The sequence below is a fragment of the Canis lupus genome, chromosome 10 (assembly GCF_011100685.1).
Source record: "Canis lupus familiaris isolate Mischka breed German Shepherd chromosome 10, alternate assembly UU_Cfam_GSD_1.0, whole genome shotgun sequence".
Taxonomy (NCBI): domain Eukaryota; kingdom Metazoa; phylum Chordata; class Mammalia; order Carnivora; family Canidae; genus Canis; species Canis lupus.
The window spans coordinates 8074071-8093986 of NC_049231.1; the positions used below are offsets into that span (position 1 = coordinate 8074071).

The window sequence follows — 19916 nt, forward strand, 5'->3', positions numbered from 1 at the left end:
CTGCTACAATAGCACTTCTCAGTAATTATTAGGATGATCTGTTTATATATATCTGCCTCTCCAGTTGCTTCTAATTTTCTCAAGGGCAGAGAATTGGTCCTTAATCATGTTTTGCCTCCCCAGGGCATGATCTGTGTTCTGGCCAAGAGCAGCTAGGCAAGAACTGTGTTCATGGCCTGTCTCATACTGTCAGCTAAGAAGTCGATCGTGAATATGTCCCCTGTCTCAGGGCCACACAAGACATAGCTGCTCTATGAGACTGTGTTCAGGCAAATGCGTTTCAAATGACGCCCAACAATTTTCAAGATTCTTTAATCACATTCATCTTAAAATTCAAAAAGAAGGCAAAATCCACATGTCTACCTGAGAAAAACAGAGAACAGAAAGTGTCTTAGAAGGTTGTTTTCTTTTTTTTTTAAAGATTTATTTAAAATAAAGTGAGGGAGTGTGTGTGTGGGGGGGGGGCACATGGGTGCACTTGCTGGGGGGGGGGGTAGGGGCAGAGGGATAGGATCTCAAGCAGACTCCCCGCTGAGCAAAGAGCCCCACACAGGGCTCCATCTCATGTTCCCGAGATCATGACCTGAAACAAAATCAAGAGTCGGACACCTAACTGACTGAGCCACACGGGTGCCCGAGTTTAGAGTTTTAACTAGTAAGTTTTAAAAGAAAGGTAAATACTTGAAGAAACAGGCTTATTTTAAATAAAACTATGTCCAGTGTCTACTTCTCCTCATTTAAATGGAAGTATCACCTGCCAAGTGTAATTTCTATATATTTATTGTACTTTGCCTGATAGTTAAAAAGGTTTGGGAGTGGAGAATAGATGCTAAATCAATTCTTTCCCATATCAATGTGCTATTTTCTTTATTTAAGCTTCTTTTTACATTAAGTTCAAAGTTTTAGGCTCCATTAGAAAATTAAATTGATTTTTTTAAAAGTTCTATGCACTCACAAAATGAGATGTTTTTTTTTTTTTATCGTTCCATACTCTAATTGCCAAAAATAATTTAACCTGGAACTGAGACTAACCATCACAAAGTTTTCCAAAAGTTTAGTAAAAAAGAAGAACTAATTGATGATTGTAGAAAAGCCACTGTCCACCCAACACCTAAACCAAAGATTTATTTAATATATCCCCGGGACAAACCTGCAAAATGTTGAGTCTGTTATTTTCACAGGAGAGAAGAGAGATATCTCCCTGAATTGTTTCTCCCATCTTCTCTCCCCCCAGAACCCTTCTCCATTATTTGACCTTGACCTCTCCTTCGCTGAATTTCCAATGACCTCTCAGATATGATAGGAGGCCCTCATGATCATCTAGAACACGACTTTCTCTTTAAGATCTCCATGCACTTGAACATCCTGAGCTCTCCCCTTGGAAAGAAATTTCCTCCGTTGCTGGTCTGATGAATGCTTCCTCACCCTTCGGGAATGAATTCAGACATCACCTGCTCCGTGAGCTCAGTGAAGAGCTCCTGCCTCTCGTTCCTCCAGGCAGGGAATAGAGTGGCCTTCTTCGTGCTCTCAGCCAATCCCATTCTTTCTAACCTCATGTGGATGAGGATGATGAATATGTGCTTCCTAGACTATTAGCTTCCTGAGAGCAGGGACCACATTTATTCCCCTCCATGTGCTCTATGACTCAGCGTCTATGTTTGTTGATTGACTGCTTGAAGCAGAGAAGTGCGGCAGGGGAGAATAACGGAGGGTTCACAGCAATGGAACCAAGTTACCCCCAGGCTGGCAAATGGGGCAAGTTGGCTAAATTACTGCAGCCAAAGAAGTCCTGACCTGACAAGGCTTCCTTCAGAGATCCTGCTACAGGATGAAGAACATTTTCACTAAACTCTTATTCCCCCAAACTTCTCCTCTCACAACACATCAGGGACATTTAAGTGAAATGAGCTTAATCCAAAACAAAATGCTTTATTGAATATCATTCCTTTCCGCTTCGCCACAACAATTTAAAAGATTTTTATTTGTGCAAGTGTTTTAAAGTCAGGAATAAACACAGAGGATAGTGGTGGAGGGTTTGTTTATGCGCTTTTATACCACCGTGTAAGGAAGACACAGCAGAGTTTACATTTGTGCCATGTAAATCGCTATAGAACCAGATGTGGCTTACAAGGTACCTTGTAACTCATCTCCTCTAAGCAATAAAGGCTTTTTTTTTTTTTTTTTCTGGCAGAAGTTTGAGAAACTTACTGCTGTTTTCTATCAGCAGATACAACAGATGGCTGGCACATGCCTGCTTTGCTAAATGAAATGGGCTCTCTGCAGAATTACTCTTTGATCCCTAGTGGCATGTCCACAACACCACAATGCAAAATACCACAGCGGAGCAGCATCTAAACATTAAAAGTTTAAAGCTGTGTTTTCGATATGAGTACCTTCTTTAAAAAAAATCATGCCCACAGTGAGTAAACATATTCGCATTCCCACTTTGAAACCACGGGCCAGGGGTTAAAAACCGAGGTATTTCCTCCATTTGGTGACATAAAACCACTGCAAAGGTACGATGGCTAACCCCAGGAGTACGCAAGTATGCAACCACTTATAACTACCAAAACAATCACAACTCCATTAGGAAAAAATGTGGACGGTACACATTCAGGGACTTAAATAATAATAATCAGTGTTACCATAACTTAGGGAATTGGAAGAAGGCCGTTAACGGTATTTGGCAGTTCCTTTGAAGAAGGAGGGGAAGTACGCGAATTAAAATTCACTTCTCTATTGCTTTTCTTTCATTTTTGTCAAGGGGAGAAAAGAAGGAAAGAAACATTTTTTTTCTTTCTTTTTTTTAAAAAAGGATTTTATTTATTTATTCATGAGGGACACGGAGAGAGAGGCAGAGACACAGGCAGAGGGAGAAGCAGGCTCCATGCAGGGAGCCTGACATGGGACTCGATCCCGGGACCCCAGGATCATGACCTGAGCCCAAGGCAGACACTGAACCACTGAACCACCCAGGGGTCCCAGAAAGAAACATTTTCATACAGGTCTCCTTTCCTCAACAAGTCCAGTGGGAGATTTGAGGCTACAAACTATAGCCAGTTTAATGGGACTAGTGTGACACTGTACATTGCAAAAACAAGCTATCCAGAGCTGTAGGGGCATTTAAATGCCAGAATCATATTATCTAGTTCATATTATGGAAACACGTCAGAAGGATTCCGCTTTAAAAAAAAAATTAGCAAAAATATGAGTCAGTTTTCAGGAAAATGGTCTGTTTTTTATTTTCCTTTTTGCCAACAGTACCTTCCTCATTTCAAAGCTAACTTTGGGTGCTACTGACTGGAATCATTCACAAAGACACCACTATCCAGACAAAGTCCTTGAGTTTTCCTCATACTGGATTTTGTATTATTATTGCCCTTATCGCTGGCAGTTTGAAGTAACTCAAGAAGTTTTTTAACTGACAGGGAGCTAGGAAGGGTTATGAATACATTGATGTTCTTTACATAGGAGTGAATATTGCACTAGATACACTGAATCTTCACCATCTGTCGTACTTGCTGTTTTCTATGGTGATACATAAAACACAGGAGCACATTTCTGCACTGTAACCCAATAATCGATTCTTCTAAAATATGCATGTGACCACCCCCTTCCCAGGACAGCAAAATTCTCCTCTTCCTTTCCCGTATCCACAATGACATTCTCAGTTATGTATTTAAACATCTTGCAACTGAGAAAAATGAAGCTCTGTCACTGACTTCTAGTGGTTATAAGAATTGGGACCACTATATATGATAACAAGCGTACTTTGAGATCCGGACCTGTTGTTACAAGAGCTTGCTTGGTAATCCACGTGGTGGGTTGGAAGTTAATAGCGACTAGTTATCTTCACCCGGAGAATTTTTATTCCATACACCCCAGTTTCATCCCAGCCCTTGCCAACCATCTCAGAAATCCAAGCATTTGGTCACAAGGAGGTTGGTAAACTAGTACAAATGGCTCAACATAAATCCATCACCACTGCTTAAAAAAGAAAAAAAAAAGCCAACATTAAAAGAGATGCCCTACCAAATGGGTACTAAATTCACAGAACCTTGGCATCTATATGCGGGTGATAGACTATACTACAGTTATTAAAATCAAGTCTATATGATCTTTATAAATCTTTTTTTTTTAATTTTTTTTTTATTTATTTATGATAGGCACACAGTGAGAGAGAGAGAGGCAGAGACACAGGCAGAGGGAGAAGCAGGCTCCATGCACCGGGAGCCCGATGTGGGATTCGATCCCAGGTCTCCAGGATCGCGCCCTGGGCCAAAGGCAGGCGCCAAACCGCTGCGCCACCCAGGGATCCCCGATCTTTATAAATCTTTATAAATAAAAATCTATTTATAAGGTCTATATAAACAAAAAATTTGGCCTTGAACCAAATTGGTTCATATGGAAATCAGCAGTGGTGTCCTAGTATTAGAATTCAGATTTGTCCAACAAAACTTCTCATTAAAGTTTTATTTGAAAGTCATTAGTTTTAGAAAGGGCTATTTTCCAAATAAAATATTTAATTAGTGCATCATTTAGAAAACCAAAATGGTCACTCATGGCCCCTACCTGTCCCAAATTTAGAGAAAAATCAGAATAAGGAATGTCTCATTGAAAAATATCAACTATTAAAAGTTATATACAGCAATAAAGAGTATTTTCCCTTAATTACTAAAAATCCTTCAAGCCTAAACTTCTTTAATAGAAATTCTTCTCTGATCTAAAGGCCTCGAAAAGGGGCATGTCAGAAAATGAGTATTTTAAATGGGAGATAAAGTAGACACAGGGTTTTCCATGGAAAATGAGGATTTCAGTGAGAGGAAGGGGTCAGGTTATCTGATTTCAGATAGGAAAGCCTTTCTATACAGATTTTTAGGGATCGTAAAAGAAAGTGGTGACAATCAGGGATCCCTGGGTGGCACAGCGGTTTGGCGCCTGCCTTTGGCCCAGGGCGTGATCCTGGAGACCTGGGATCGAGTCCCACGTCGGGCTCCTGGTGCATGGAGCCTGCTTATCTCTCTGCCTGTGTCTCTGCCTCTCTCTCTCTCTGTCTGTGACTTAAATAAATAAATAATAAATAAAATATTAAAAAAAAAAAAGAAAGTGGTGACAATCAGATAAGCATTAGTGAATTCTTTGGGCTCCATAGTTATGATCAGCCATGAAAACCATTTGTTTTACCATTTTGTTGAGTGATACATAGTGTAAAAATGATACTGGCTAATAAATGTAAGTAAACTATAATGTAGAACATCATGAAAGTTTTAACTCAAAAAAAAAAGTTTTAACTCTAAAGTAGAGCTTTTTGCACACATTTAATGTAAAATAGTTCTTGAAATTACAAATCAATACACACTCATTGTGGGAAAACAAAAACATAATACACACAGATATAACTATTGTTGTCACCTTGGAGAATCAGAGGTGTATCAGATGCTTATTCCAGTGTCTGCCTACATATTTTGTAATGTAATCAAATAGAATATACTGATACAGGCTGTTGACTTAATCTGTCATGAATGTCTTTCTATGGCATTGAGTAGATGCCTAGAATATTCTTTTTTTTAATGTCTAGAATACTCTTATTAATGCTTCATTGCATTCTCCTGCCACTATCACCGGACCTTTAGATCCTACCCATTTTTACTTTTATAAATAGCACAATGAGGAACAGTCTTGCACCTACATTTTTATTAACATCCACAATTATTTCCTTAGAATGAATCTCTGGAAATAAAATTTTCCAATCAAAGGGTATCTATCAAACTTTTTGCTATCAGAATAAATAGCCTTGCAAAAAGGCTAACAGGGCCATCAGCCATATATAAGCATGCACTCTTCTCCACATACTCAAAACTCTTTTAAAAACCTGACCAACTTGATTTGGGTAAATGAATCTCACTGTAATTTTTATTTGCATTTGTTTGAAGTAGAACATAAAAGTTATTTCAAATGGCCCCAAGAACACTTTGGGTTAATGGACTAATAATTTATTGGAAAGAGATAATACCTACTGCCTCTAGGTCTTCAATCCTAAAGTTATTTTAACTTTCTCCACGTGTTGCCAAAACACTTAAATATTAAGCTTAAAATTTTGTTAATCAGCTGTGTGTTCTTGTGTTGAAATCCTAAATGTTTGATATTATTTGGATGAAATAACTAGATAATGAAATGAACTTTTCATTTTCCATGTCGATGTTTTGATGTGGTTTGGCTACAGCCAGAGATGCCTTTCAAAATACTTAATTGGCATTGAAGTGATTATTTTTCTCATCTTCAAAATTTCCATGCATTTCAAAAATTATGCTGCTGGAGTCACATAACTTTATTGAGTAAAATAAGCAAAATTTAAATAGTATTTTTAAATGTCCCTCTATTTGGCATTGTGTAGACCCTACCTTCCTCACCTACTCTCCTAGCTAATTAAAACAGACACCAGAGTTCATGTAGTTACTGATGGTAACTACATCCAGAGCAGACTGAGCATAAAAAGCAAGATAACTTAACCGAAGTGCTAACACTATACTGCATAATGAGATGATTCACAAGGGTGATCAACACCTAAACAGGAGAGAAAAAGATGCTAGAAGCTTCGTGTCCATGCCAGTTCCAACATCTTCTCTAATCCTTTACAAGAGACATTCCTGGGGATCCTTGGGTGGCGCAGCGGTTTGGCGCCTGCCTTTGGCCCAGGGCGCGATCCTGGAGACCCGGGATCGAATCCCACGTCGGGCTCCCGGTGCATGGAGCCTGCTTCTCCCTCTGCCTGTGTCTCTGCCTCTCTCTCTCTCTGTGACTATCATAAATAAATAAAAAATATATATATATAAAAAAAAAAAAAAAAAAAAAAAAAAAAAAAAAAAAAAAAAAAAAAAAAAGAGACATTCCTGAGATTGATTCAGAGACTCGTTTTGTACTCAACAATGTGTCAGTATTTGCAAACATGCGCTAAGCTATAAAGCAACAGGGGAGATGACATGATATTTAAGTCTTTGTTCAAAATCCATTCTCCAGAAGACAAATGCATATGTAAAATAAATTAATAAATAAGAACTGTTGACATTTTCTGCTTCTCCTATAGTTACCAAATACTTTCAGCTAGGAAGGCGTGTAAGTCAAGCTACCTTCTTGGTTCTTATAAATTCATAAAAGTATAGGTAAAGATGATGTCCTTTTTAAAACTACAGAATTAGGGACACCTGGGTGGCTCAGCGGTTGAACATCTGCCTTTGGCTCAGGGTGTGATCCCGGGGTCCTGGGATCGAGTCTCACGTCCAGCTCCCCGCAAGGAACCTGCTTTTCCCCCTGCCTAAGTCTCTGCCTCTCTCTGTGCCTCTCATGAATAAATAAATAACATCTTAAAAAAATAAAACTACAGAATTAATATTGATCTCATCTGCCAAGTGGTCAAACACAGATTAAGTCAGGTGAAAAGAAAAGGAGATGACAAAAGGCCATTCACTGCTTTATTATTGATTTCACACTATTCCAAAATTAATAGTCTATGAAGTAACTATAAAGAGGGAATTATAGGAGAAAAGAAATGATCTCCTCTCGAGCAATAAGAGCCTCAGTGAACTTATCTGCCAAATGGGGATATTAGAGTACATGACCTTCCTGCTATGAACCCTGGTGGATCCAAAATCCATTTTGTTTTTTGTTTTTGTTTTATTTTTACAACGATGGAGTGTTGATAGGTCTAGATTCGGTTTATTTTAGAAAACAAAAACAAAAACAAAATGAGAGAACAGACCTGAGGGAAAAAGATGAGTAAAACAGTCACACCCAGCATATAACAGATAATTAGAGGCACCCAATGTGGCTTCTCAATTCAAAATAATTACTTTTTATAAAGTGTTTTCTGGATTGCATTGTTCATGAAAATAGCCATGTAAGTAAATTTAGAATAAAAAAAAAAAGACCTGAAAATGTGATTTTAATTATAATTACAATGATTCTCATAGTGGACACATTTTACCGACTAATGAGCAAAAGAATTTATTACTTACTATTTGTCCTCCAGAGTAAATTCTCCAACTGCACAAAAGAAATTAAACTCACATAATATTTATTCTCCCTTTCTTTCCAAAATTAGACATCATTTATGTATTACTGGAACCGTACAAAAGGTAACATACAAAGGATGGTAATGTGCTAAGAAATAAAAGGAATGCTTCTTCATAAAAATATATTGCAGTTTTCTTTTTCCATATGAAAGTATTTAAAACGGTGCTTAAAAAATCAATAGCCCGCAATATTTTACAAATGTGACACTTTTTGAGGCTGTGAACTTCAACCAGAAATACGCAGCATTTACATTGTCCCAGTGAATAACATTCAACAATTTTTTCAAACGCACAACGTCAAAATCACTTACAGAGTTTAATATTTGTTGTAAAGCATAACCAACACCAAGAGTGATTGGGTATATACCATGGCAAAGAATCTTTTAAGATATTATGTTAAATTTTAACGTCAACGATCATAGAAAGAAGTGATGTTGGTGTTTGTTTCTAGAAGCCTGAAGACTCAGAGTCATATCAAAACAGCAAGCTTAGGCACACTGCTCATCTTTTTATTTTTATTTATTTATTTATTTGCTCACCTTTTCCTTTTGGGAATCTTTATGTGACACGTTGGAATAAACGCGAGTAAATTCCTTATTTGCTTTGGAGATGATCCCATGAGAAATCACTCAAAAAAAGTCGTAAAAGTGTAGCAGCCTCCACACTACACAGTATTCTCTCTACCTGCCCATCAGGCAATGGAAATATTACAGGCTCATTTTCTCCACCCTTCCTCGTTATCAAAGCTTACCTGCCCTGCAGCTTGCCAGGTGAAATTCATGGAATGGATATTGACGGGAATGGCTGGCATTCTCTGCTGCGCTTTCCTGAAATCATGGGTGAAAGGGGCCATTTTCCCCTCTGAAACAATCAAGATATCTTCTTCAAATCCTGGTTTAAAAAAATAATAATAAAGTAAAATCAACAGAACCATCCAACCAGACCGACTTCAGAGAAGCCAAAGCAGACAGCGCACGCGGGGGGGGGGGGGGGGGGGGGGGCGGGGACGGGGGACGCTCAGGAAGGAGCGTGGTGCTCCCTGCCAGGCACCTGTCCTTGCCCCACCTGATTGTCCTCGACGTGTGATGAGAGCAGCGCCAGCACTCAGGCCTTCGGGGAAGGCAGGGGACGGGGGGCGGGGGGGGGGGGTCCCCGCGGCGCCCACCCTACAGCCGCAGGGCCGTCGGCGCCCGCACCCGCGCCACCGGAACGCTGGGCCCGCTTAGGGGTCTCCAGGCTCCGCCGAGGGACGCGCGCTGTGGGGAGGGGGGTGGAGCGCATCCCGGGGAGCGAGGAGGCTCCGCGGAGGGACGCGCGCAGGGGGGCGGGGGGGCGCGCTCCGGGGGGTAGGAGAGCATCCCAGGGAGCGAGGCTCCGCGGAGGGACGCGCCCTGGGGGGTGGCGGGGAGCATCCCGGGGAGCGAGGAGGCTCCGCGAAGGGACGCGCGCAGGAGGGCGGGGAGGGCGCATCCCAGGGAGCGAGGCTCCGCGGAGGGACGCGCTCGGGGGTGGCGGGGAGCATCCGGGGGAGCATCCCGGGGAGCGAGGCTCCGCGGAGGGACGCACGCTCGGGGCGGAGGGGGGTCGAGCATCCCGGGGAGCCAGGCTCCGCGGAGGGACGCGCGCTGGGGGCGGGGAGCATCCCGGGGAGCGAGGCTCCGCGGAGGGACGCGCGCTGGGGGCGGGGAGCATCCCGGGGAGCGAGGCTCCGCGGAGGGACGCGCTCGGGGGTGGCGGGGAGCATCCCGGGGAGCATCCCGGGGAGCGAGGCTCCGCGGAGGGACGCACGCTCGGGGCGGAGGGGGGGCGAGCATCCCGGGGAGCCAGGCTCCGCGGAGGGACGCGCGCTGGGGGCGGGGAGCATCCCGGGGAGCGAGGAGGCTCCGCGGAGGGACGCGCTCGGGGAGGGGTGGGGGGCGCATCCCGGGGAGCGAGGCGCGGCGGCCCCCGGTGCGGGCGCGGCGGCGGGGCCTTACCGATGAGCGCTCTGGCCTGGCGGGCGTCGATCCACAGGTACAGGCTCTCCTCGCGCGGCGGCCCGAGCTCGGCGCGCAGCCCCAGCAGGCAGGGCAGGAGGCCCCACAGGCCGAGCGCGGCGGCGGGGACGGCGCCCCTGCGGGCCATGCTCCCGCCGACTGCCGCCCCGGGGCTCCCCCTCGCCTGCCCAGCCCGCGAGCCCGGTGCGAGCGAGAGCGCGACGGAGCGAGCCCTCGGCGGACGCAGCGCGGAGGCGGGGCGGGAGGTGCCGGCACGCGCGGCGAGGCCCACAGCCCCGGGGTTAAATACGCGGCCGCGCGGGCGGGGGGCGCCGTCGGGGGCGGAGGCCGAGGCGCCGAGGGGCGCCCGCGGGGGGGCGCGGCGGCCGCGGCTGGGATGCTGGGGACGGGCACGGCACGGCACGGGGACGGGGACGGCCGGGGACGGCTCCGCCCCGCGCGGCGCTGCAGGAGGCGCTGCGCCCCCGCTCCCCGCCTTCCGCCGCCCCCGCTGCCCAGCCGTCGGCGCCCGCCCTCCGCGCGTCCCCTCGGGGGAAGGCTCGAGCCGCCGCCCCAGGCTCGCAGCGCCGAGGGCGCTCTCTCGGGGTGGGGGGCGGTCCTCCCCGCGGCTCGGGCGGCGCCGCGAAGGGTGACAGGTGCACCTGCCGCCCGGCGCGCCGATCGATCGGAGCACCGCGCCGGAGCCCGGAGGCGCGCGGCCTCGTGCAGTCGGCGCGCTGGGGCCCGGCCTCCGGGGGTCGGGGGGTGGGGGGGCTGCAGCCTCGAGGGGCCGCCCCAGTTCGCCTGCCCCTGCCTGGCCCCTTGGCTGCCCCCAAGCACACGGAAGCCAAAGGTTTCAAACCAAAACAACTTAGAAAGGCTTCAGACCCCGAAAAGGGTTGTCAACTTCCCTCTGTCCCTTAGCCCCAGATGCTGTGACAGACGCCCGGGGGTGAGGCTCCAGGCCACGGGCTTCCGCTCAGGCCTTTGCAGAGCCGGGGCCGCCTCAAGAGGGAAACCGAACAGAAGAGGAGCCGCGCAAGGGCGGGGGAGCGCGGGAAGAGGTTGGCGCCGGGAAGCGCCTAAAAGGCCCAGAATACGCATTTCCAGTTGTGGACTATTTCCCGCCCTACAACTGTTGGTCTTTAGAAGTAGAGTGGATGTCTAGTTATGACTGATTTGAACTTGCAGTGTCAAAGTTTATAAGAACTTTTTTTAAAAGATTTTATTTATTTATAAGAGAGAGAGAGAGAGAGAAGCAGGCCCCATGCGGGGAGCCCGACAGGGGACTCGATCCCGGGACCCCGGGGTCACGCCCTGGGCCTGCAGGCGCTAAACCGCTGAGCCCCGCCCCGGGCTGCCCTGTAAGTACATTAAAGCGCTTACTTAATCCTCACAACTCTCTTAAATAGGCATTGTTGTGATTTCCATTTTACTTTTGGGAAGCAGGGTTCCAAAACGCCCCGTAAATCGCCTGTGGTTGCCTCGCTGGGAAGGGGCACCAGTAGGGTTCAAACCCCAGGCACCCCGATTTAAGGGCCCATTCTTTTAGCCCCTATACCTCGCACTGATAAGTAAATCATAATTAGGCGTTTACATCCCAAGCCTCACAGCCACTCTTCCTTGAAAATCAAAAAGTTTTACCTCTTTGCAGACATTTTATTAGTTTTGATTTCATTTCAGTAATTATTCCTTTATAGAGAGTATGCACATACGTTAGGCAAGCCTTAAAACTCTTTAACATTTTAATGCCAGTTGTCTCCCAATTATAGATCGTTTCGAAACACAGGAGACCTTTTCCCTTGATTCCACAAAGTGTGGTCTTAATTGCAACTTTTTTCCCCTTAGCGATGCTCAAACCCCTTTGGCTCTTGGTGCAAGGACGCCCTCTACAGGCTGTTATAATCAAATACTAAGCGGGAAATGGTCCTAAAATGTACTTTCTGGTAGAGAAAGAGGGGCCTAAATTTCCTCCTCATCCAACTTCCTCTGATTGAGACCCTCTCTATTCACTTCTCCTTAGCAGTGGACACTTCTCAAAAAAAAATTATGTTTGATTATAGTTAGAAAAACATGCTATTTTTAAAAATCTTGGATTTGAGCTCCTTGTGTTTTAAAGGGAAGAAAAGAACATATGGTACACACGGTGAGCTATTTCCAAGAGTAACAGGGTGTATCCTTTGGGGGGAAGGGTCACCTAAGACCTAAATCAGGCTTGACTCTCCTTTCTCTTGTGAAGGAGCAAAGTGGCTTTTTCATCTAGAATACAGTCCTGTTTCAAATTTCTGTATTAAAAGTAATAGTATTTATTTGCATATGATAAAAATTTGGAAATAATGTGTTATGTAGTATTACAAATCCACTCATTCAGTTTAAAACCTCTACCGTTTATTGGCTGGCTTAGTGGGTAGAGCATGCAACTCTTGATCTCAGGATTAGAAGTTTGAGCCCCATGTTAGGTGTAGAGATTACTTCAGAATCTTTTTTAAACGGATCCCTGGGTGGCTCAGTGGTTTAGCTCCCGCCTTCAGCCCAGGGTGCGATCCTGGAGTCTCAGGATCGAGTCCCACGTCGGGCTCCCTGCATGGAGCCTGCTTCTCCTTCTGCTTGTGTCTCTGCCTCTCTCTGTGTGTGCCTCTCATGAGTAAATAAATAAAATCTTTAAAAGTATATTTTTTTAAAAAAATTCTATCATTTATTTTTGAGACTGTTACTTTTCCTTTCCTTATGTAATTCGTTCCCATCAATTTGCCTACATTTGTAGGCAGATTCATTTGTTTGTTCGTTAACTCATTCAGTCATTCCACAGAGATTTATTAAATACCTATTTTGGGGATCCCTGGGTGGCTCAGCGGTTTAGCGCCTGCCTTTGGCCCAGGGCATGATCCTGGAGTCCCGGGATCGAGTCCCACGTCGGGCTCCTCTCCTCCTGTGTCTCTGCCTCTCTCTCTCTCTCTCTCTCTCTGTCTATCATAAATAAATAAATAAATCTTTTAAAAAAATAAATAAAAATACCTATTTTGTTCAAGGCACTGTCCTAAAAGTTACAGGAAGACAAAGGCAGCAAAAAATAAAAATAAAAAAATAAAAAAACCGTGTGAAAAGCAAAGCATGACCTCAGCCCTTGAGGAGTATTAGAGGTATTAAAATGAGTAAGACAAGCCCCCAAGTAATTATAATGCGAGGCACAATACGGTGGTTATTCACAGAAGGACTGGGAATTCAAAGAAGAAATCTCATATCTGGCATTCAGAAGGTTTTTTAGTTCATTCAAAAAGCATTGGTGAAGTGTCTGATGTACGGACTGCACAGACACAGAGGCTAGAAAAGCGAGTAAAAAGATGCCTCCTGCTCTTGAAATCTTGGTCTATTAGGAGAGTGTAAAGAGTGAAACATAGAGAGAGATGAATGCCATGATGGGAACATGCCCTGGGTATTCGGGGACTCAGAGGAGAGTCCCCTAATACACACAGGGTTCCAGAAAGACTTCTTAGAGTGCAGGATATTTGAACAGTCTTGTAGGTTAGAAGGGAATTGAACACACAAGGCAGGAAGACATGGGATGTCCCTGCGCAGAGAGTGGCCTTAGAACAAGAGATGAGAGAAAGAATGGAACTATCCAGCACCTGCGAGTACTGGTCTGCAGCATGAGAGCTTGGAGGAGGAGAGAGAGGGAGCAGCTGGATGAAGCCAGAAAGGTGGGTAGGAGTTGATTATGCAAGACTGTGCTGGGAAGAATTGCAAGTAGCTTATGGAGAGACACTGTCCTCAAGGAAGTGGAGCACAACTCTCCACTCCCTAAGCGTGGGCTGTGCGTAGTGATGTTCTTTCATAAGAGTTCAGTACAAAAACGGGAGGGAGAGCGAATTTATAGTTGAAAGGCCTAACATTTCCTCACCTAGGTGATCCAGGTCAACATCAACGGGGATGTGTCATGTTGATAATACGTATCCTTGGTATGTTTGGAGAATGGCACTTTATCTCTGTGGCCTTCTCCTGAAAACCCACAATCTCTGTCTAATCATGAGAAAAATATCAGAAAAACCCAGCTGAGGGACATTTTACAAATACTTGAACAGTACTCCTCAAAACTGTCAAGGTCATCAAAAACAAGGAAAATCTGAGAAACTGTCCCAGTCAAAAGGAGACTAAGGACACATGACAACTCAATGCAACGTGGTGTCCCAGATGGGATCCTGGAACAGAAAAAGGGCATCAAATAAACCTAAGGAAATCTGAATAAATGATTAATATTCATGTATCAATATTGGCTCATTAAATGTGACCATCTACCATTCTAATGTAAGACACTAGTAGCAGGGACATGTGGGTATGAGGGGATACAAGAACTCTCTGAACTATCTTTGCCATTTTTCTGTAAATCTAAACCAGTTCTAAGAAATAAAGTTTATTTTAAAAATAAAAAGTAACAGCCCTAAGTACATCCCCAAACACTGGGATAGCTGACATTTGAAACTTAGAAGATTTCTCGTGAAATTTGGATTTCTAGCTTCTCAAGACTTTTCCTGGCTTCTTATGACTTCTTCAAGGAAAATTTAGAGATCTGGCAACATTCCCTCCTAAAAGAGGAGGTGTGTGAGTGGTGGTATGAGTAGTGGCTGCCATTCAAGCAGGGCTCCGCTTCTGACAATTCTTAACACTCTTCTACTGAGCCTGCTTGACTCATTGACTTGACTTGCTGAGCTTCTGTTAGCTTCTGAGTTTGCTACTGTTGGACTTAGAGGAGAGGCAATGGGACAGGGAGTGGGGAGGTGCTGGAGGGGGTTGAAACCAGCAGTCATCCCAGGGAACAGGGGCAAAGCCTGCTGTAGAAGAGGAGCTTGCCAGTATCCAGCCACCCACCTACCAGGCAAGCCGTCTTTCTGTTGCCTACTCTGCCTCGTGGTCTCAACCAGAGCTCCAGGTGTTGCCACTGAGACCGGGGCATTTCTGCTGCATCCTAAGCTGTGTTTGGGAAAGGAGGGAAACGGGCACCCCCATAGTACCCTGTATGGACCATAAGATATGGAGTAAATAGAGCCAGTTGCCAAGCATTATTTTTATTGCAGTCCTGTTTTTTTTTAAATGTGTATGTGAACATATGTATGCATTTGTGTGTGTTTAAAACAATGCACAGAAAATGTCTAAAAGGTCACATACCAAAATACCTCTAGGGATTGTCCATAGGGAGTAGAACTGGGTCTAGGGCATGATTTTCACTTCATGCACAAATATTTCCTGATTTTTTTTTTAAATAAGCAAATGCTCTTGTAATTAAAACCATTTTAAGAAGGGAGAAAGATCTTTTCTTTCCTGCTTCAGTCAGTTTCTCCTAAAGTAGGCAGCTGTCACCACCCTAGGCCAGCACTTCTTGCTATGCTGCTTGCATACTTTATCACTTCAAAACTGTACATCACAACACATGACAGCTCATTACTGAAGCACAGCACAGCTTGAGCATTCCTCGTCATCCCATGTAACACTCTTGCTCTTCTTCCCTCACATAATGGCATTGCCAAGCAATCTAGCATATCTTGTCTTCCACAAGCCATAGCCCTTATTCTCTGTTCATACATGCTATTTCGTCTCTATGACATTTAACAGGTATTATTTTTTTTATGATGGGGGAAAAGAGGAAAACAATTTCATGGCCCAATATTAGAGGAATGAGAAACAAATTAGAACACTTTTACAGGATGAAATATTTTTGCATTAAAATTAATGTTCTGACACATATGCTCAATCATGAAACTATCATCACAATCAAGATAATGTACATTCCCATCACTCCCAAAGGTTAGCAAGTCATACACTTTAAACACGTGCAGTTTACTGTCAACTGAATATCATTAAATCTGTTTAAATTTTTTCTGAAGAAGTAAAAAAAAAAAAAATGATGTTTCACCAGGATACAAAAGGCACTAACAATAAGAGAAAAAAATTGGTAAGTTGAACTATATTAAAATTAAGAATATCTTTTTTCAAAAGATAGCATTGAAAATGAAAAGACAAGCCACAGAGTGGGACAAGATACTTGAATGTACAGGAATCTTGTCCAGGATATGTGGAGAATTTCTAAAATTGATAAGAAAAAGGGCCAGTAGAAAATGGGCAAAAGACCTGAACAGGCACTTCACAGAAGACCATATTTACATGGCCAATTAACACATGAAAAACTACCCAATGTCACTAGCCATTAGAGAAATGTGAATTAAAACCACAGTGGGAAACCAATTCACACCCCTCAGAATCGTTAAAATGAAAAAAAAAAAAAGATTATATAAAGTTGGCGAGGATGTGAAGAATATACTGCTAGCAAAAGTGTAAATTGGTACAATCATTTTGGAAAACCATTTGGAAATAACTACAAAAGCTCAACTTAGCTCAACTTAGCAATTCCACTCCTAGAGAGACAGCCTAGCAAAAGAAAGAAAAGAGAGAGAGAGAGAGAGAGAACATATATATGTATCCAAAGACTGTTTGTAACAGCACTATTTATCTTGGCCCCAAAACGGAAACAACTCAAATATCTATTGGCAGTGTAATGAGTTAATAAATTATTATACTATACAACAATGAGAATATACAAACTACAATCGCATACATCATGGATGAATCTCAGACATAATGTTGAACTAAATAATCCAAAAGAGTACACACTGGATGATGATTCCATTTACTAAAAATTCAAAAATAGGAAAAACTAATACATGATATTAGAAGTCAAGATAGTGAAGGGATTACCTTTGGAGGGTGGTTATGATTGAAAGGGAATATAAAAGGAGCTTTGAGATACTGATAATGTTTTTGTTTCTTGATCCTGATATTAGCAACATGGGAATGTTTATTTTGTGAAAACTCATTAAGTTGCATACTTATAGTTGTGCACTTTTTAACATGCTATGTTTTAATAAAATACTAACTAAAAATTGTTATACCATATAAAAAACAAAGTCATAAAAGATCTAGTAGGACACATATATGAATGTGTTTATAAATTTCGAATGGGAAAGACCTTTATGAGCAAGATACTTGAAAGCTATAAAAGAAAAGATATATGAATTTGAATTAAAAAGTATTTTTTAGAAAAGTATTTGACATAGCTATGTAGGAATTAAAATAAAAAGATCTGCCCCATAAACAAAACACTGGGGGACATGCCTGCAAACATATGAGAGACAAATGAAGAACTTTCTTAATTTCCAAAATGGTTATACTTACCAGTAAGCATGTCATCTAGTAGAAAAATGGACAAGACTATAGAATTCTGTTTTACAGAAACAGAAGTACAAAAGACTAGGAGGTGCTTACCTCCACTTCTAATGAAAGACATGCAAACTCAAACAATAAATACAAAATATTGCTAAATATTAAAATTAAATAAATTAAAAATTAGACCAATTTAAAAATAACTAAAGTATCGTTAAGGATGTAGGAAAGAGATATTCTCATATGACTTATGAAAGTGTAAGTTGATTGATTCATCATTTTTGAAGAACAATTTTTTAAAATTTCCCAATATCCAACAAAAATTCAGAACACATACGTCCTTTGATTCAATAATTCCACTGCTGAGAATTTATTACATGAACACAGATGAAAAAAAACCCACCAAAATACATTTACAAAGATATCCTTTGTACTGTTGCTTGTAAAGGCAAAGACAAAGAAACAAAAAACATGAGACAGTCTAAATATGCATTAACCGAAAATTAGTCAAACAAATTATAGTACATGTATAAAATATTCAGAAAATATCAGGAATATTCAGAAAAAGGAAGCTCTGTATGTGCTGATTATGAAAGTTCTCAAGATTCATTATGAAAGCAAGTACAAAGCAGAGTATGTAGTTTCTGTTCCTTAATGTACATAAAATTATATATACAAGCATTTAAACACGGATGTAGGGATCCCTGGGTGGCGCAGCGGTTTGGCGCCTGCCTTTGGCCCAGGGCGCGATCCTGGAGACCCGGGATCAAATCCCACATCGGGCTCCCGGTGCATGGAGCCTGCTTCTCCCTCTGCCTGTGTCTCTGCCTCTCTCTCTCTCTCTCTCTCTCTCTCTCACTCTCTCTCTCTGTGACTATCATAAATTTAAAAAAAAGTTAAAAAAAAACACGGATGTACATGTACATACCAAAAAGATGCAATAGCATGCACACGTAGACACACACACCCTAAGTTTATCATACATAGCCAACTGGATGCTGGTTTCCTTTAGAGAAGAGAACTATGGATTTGTTAGATTTGGGGGGAAGAGGGTTTTTTTCTCTTGTATTTTTTATCTATCATTTTTAGATAGATAAATTTTATTTATCATTTTTATCTATCATCATCTATTTTTTAGACACTTAATAGTTGATCTCTCCCTTTTGAAATGTTACTAGGAATTAGTAAGGTAAATGTGATTATGAGCCATTTAAAATTTCTTCTCTTTGCTTCTCCATTTTCAAAAATAAGACTCTAAGAAATATTTTTAAAATTTATTTATTCGTGAGAGACACACAGAGAGAGGCAGACACAGGCAGAGGGAGAAGCAGGCTCCATGCGGGGAGCCTGATGTGGGGCTCGATCCCAGGACCCCGGGATCATGCCCTGAGCCAAAGGCAGACGCTCAACCGCTGAGCCACCCAGGCGTCCCTAAGAAATATTTTTAAATGATATTTTCAAATACTTTTTAATAGCTGAAAATAAAGTTCTGAGTGAAAAAAAAAAACCCAGGAGAATAATGTTTCTGTGTAATGTATTATGTGTAATGTAAACACACAGAACATAAGAAAATGCCCTGATAGGTTAATGAGAAATGTTGTTTCAATAACAACTGCATAAGTCGTGTGGAAGCAAACCGTAAACCGCAAAGCCCCACTGGTAGCTGGTATTTCATGAGTTCTAGTCGTAGTGATCTAAGTGAATAGCTAAGGCTCAAGGCCTCGACATGGAGCTGCTTACTCACCTGTAGACCTGAGGCCACCCTCAGGACAGAGGAGCTGGAGGGTTTTCTTCTTGTGATCACTGATCTCTGAAGTCTCCAGAGCAGTAAGAACTTTCCTCTCTTGATGGAGGTCTGATTTTTTTATGCTAATCTGAGTTCTAGTCCTTCACTCATTCCCACACCCAGAAAGTTATCACAGACACAGACATCCTAGAACACAGTTTACCTGAAGAATGGAAAGTTCCATGAGTAACAGAAATACTATGTAAAAGATATTTTTTTCAGAATGAGCCTTAAGAGGTAGCAGGATGATTTTGACACGCGGCTTTGATGAGGCCTTCTTGTCTAGAGCAGGAGCCATCACACTGCAACAGTGTTGTTTGGGGTCAGTAGGGGTGTGACTGCTACCACCACCAAGGAATCCTCACCCCTTCCTTCTATGAGTCTTTTTTGTCTGTTGGGCCTTAGGGGAGAGGGTTACGACATCCATTTGTATGTCTCACAGGAAAAAAAAAATCTTGAAAGTGTGATGGATTGTAAACATTCTAGAAAAAAATCTACATGATCATTTGGCAATCTTTCTTAAAAAAATCAAAGGTATATAGTATATACATATGTCGTATATAGATGCCAAAGATCTATATTTTTTGTCTTTACAACTAAATGCATTTATGTACGGTTTCTGTGTACATATAGACACATATCTATACATGTATCTATATATCTATATGCTTAGTGATACAAGAAACAACATTAAAAGATAAATGATGTCCTTTGGGGAAAATGTTGGGCTAACATCTCTAATATAAGTCAATTCTCACCAAAATTTAGAGGAGGTGAATATCCCAGTGGAAAAATGGGCATATCTCCAGGTAACTGACATACACATAAAATAAATGAAAAGCTACAGTCATTTAATATTTTAAAGCATATTCTGCT

At 42.5% G+C, this 19916-nt stretch overlaps 1 protein-coding gene across 1 annotated transcript in view; it reads right to left on the minus strand.

Annotated features, from left to right (window-relative positions):
* The window catches only part of WIF1 (WNT inhibitory factor 1), a 66843-nt gene extending 56650 nt beyond the window's left edge, over positions 1 to 10193 (minus strand). The window contains exons 1-2 of the mRNA XM_038549926.1: positions 10046 to 10193; positions 8821 to 8960 (exon numbers count right to left, since the gene is read on the minus strand). Coding sequence (XP_038405854.1) covers positions 8821 to 8960; positions 10046 to 10193 — 288 coding nt within the window. The remainder of the gene's footprint in view (positions 1 to 8820; positions 8961 to 10045) is intronic.
* Positions 10194 to 19916: the final 9723 nt, after the last annotated feature.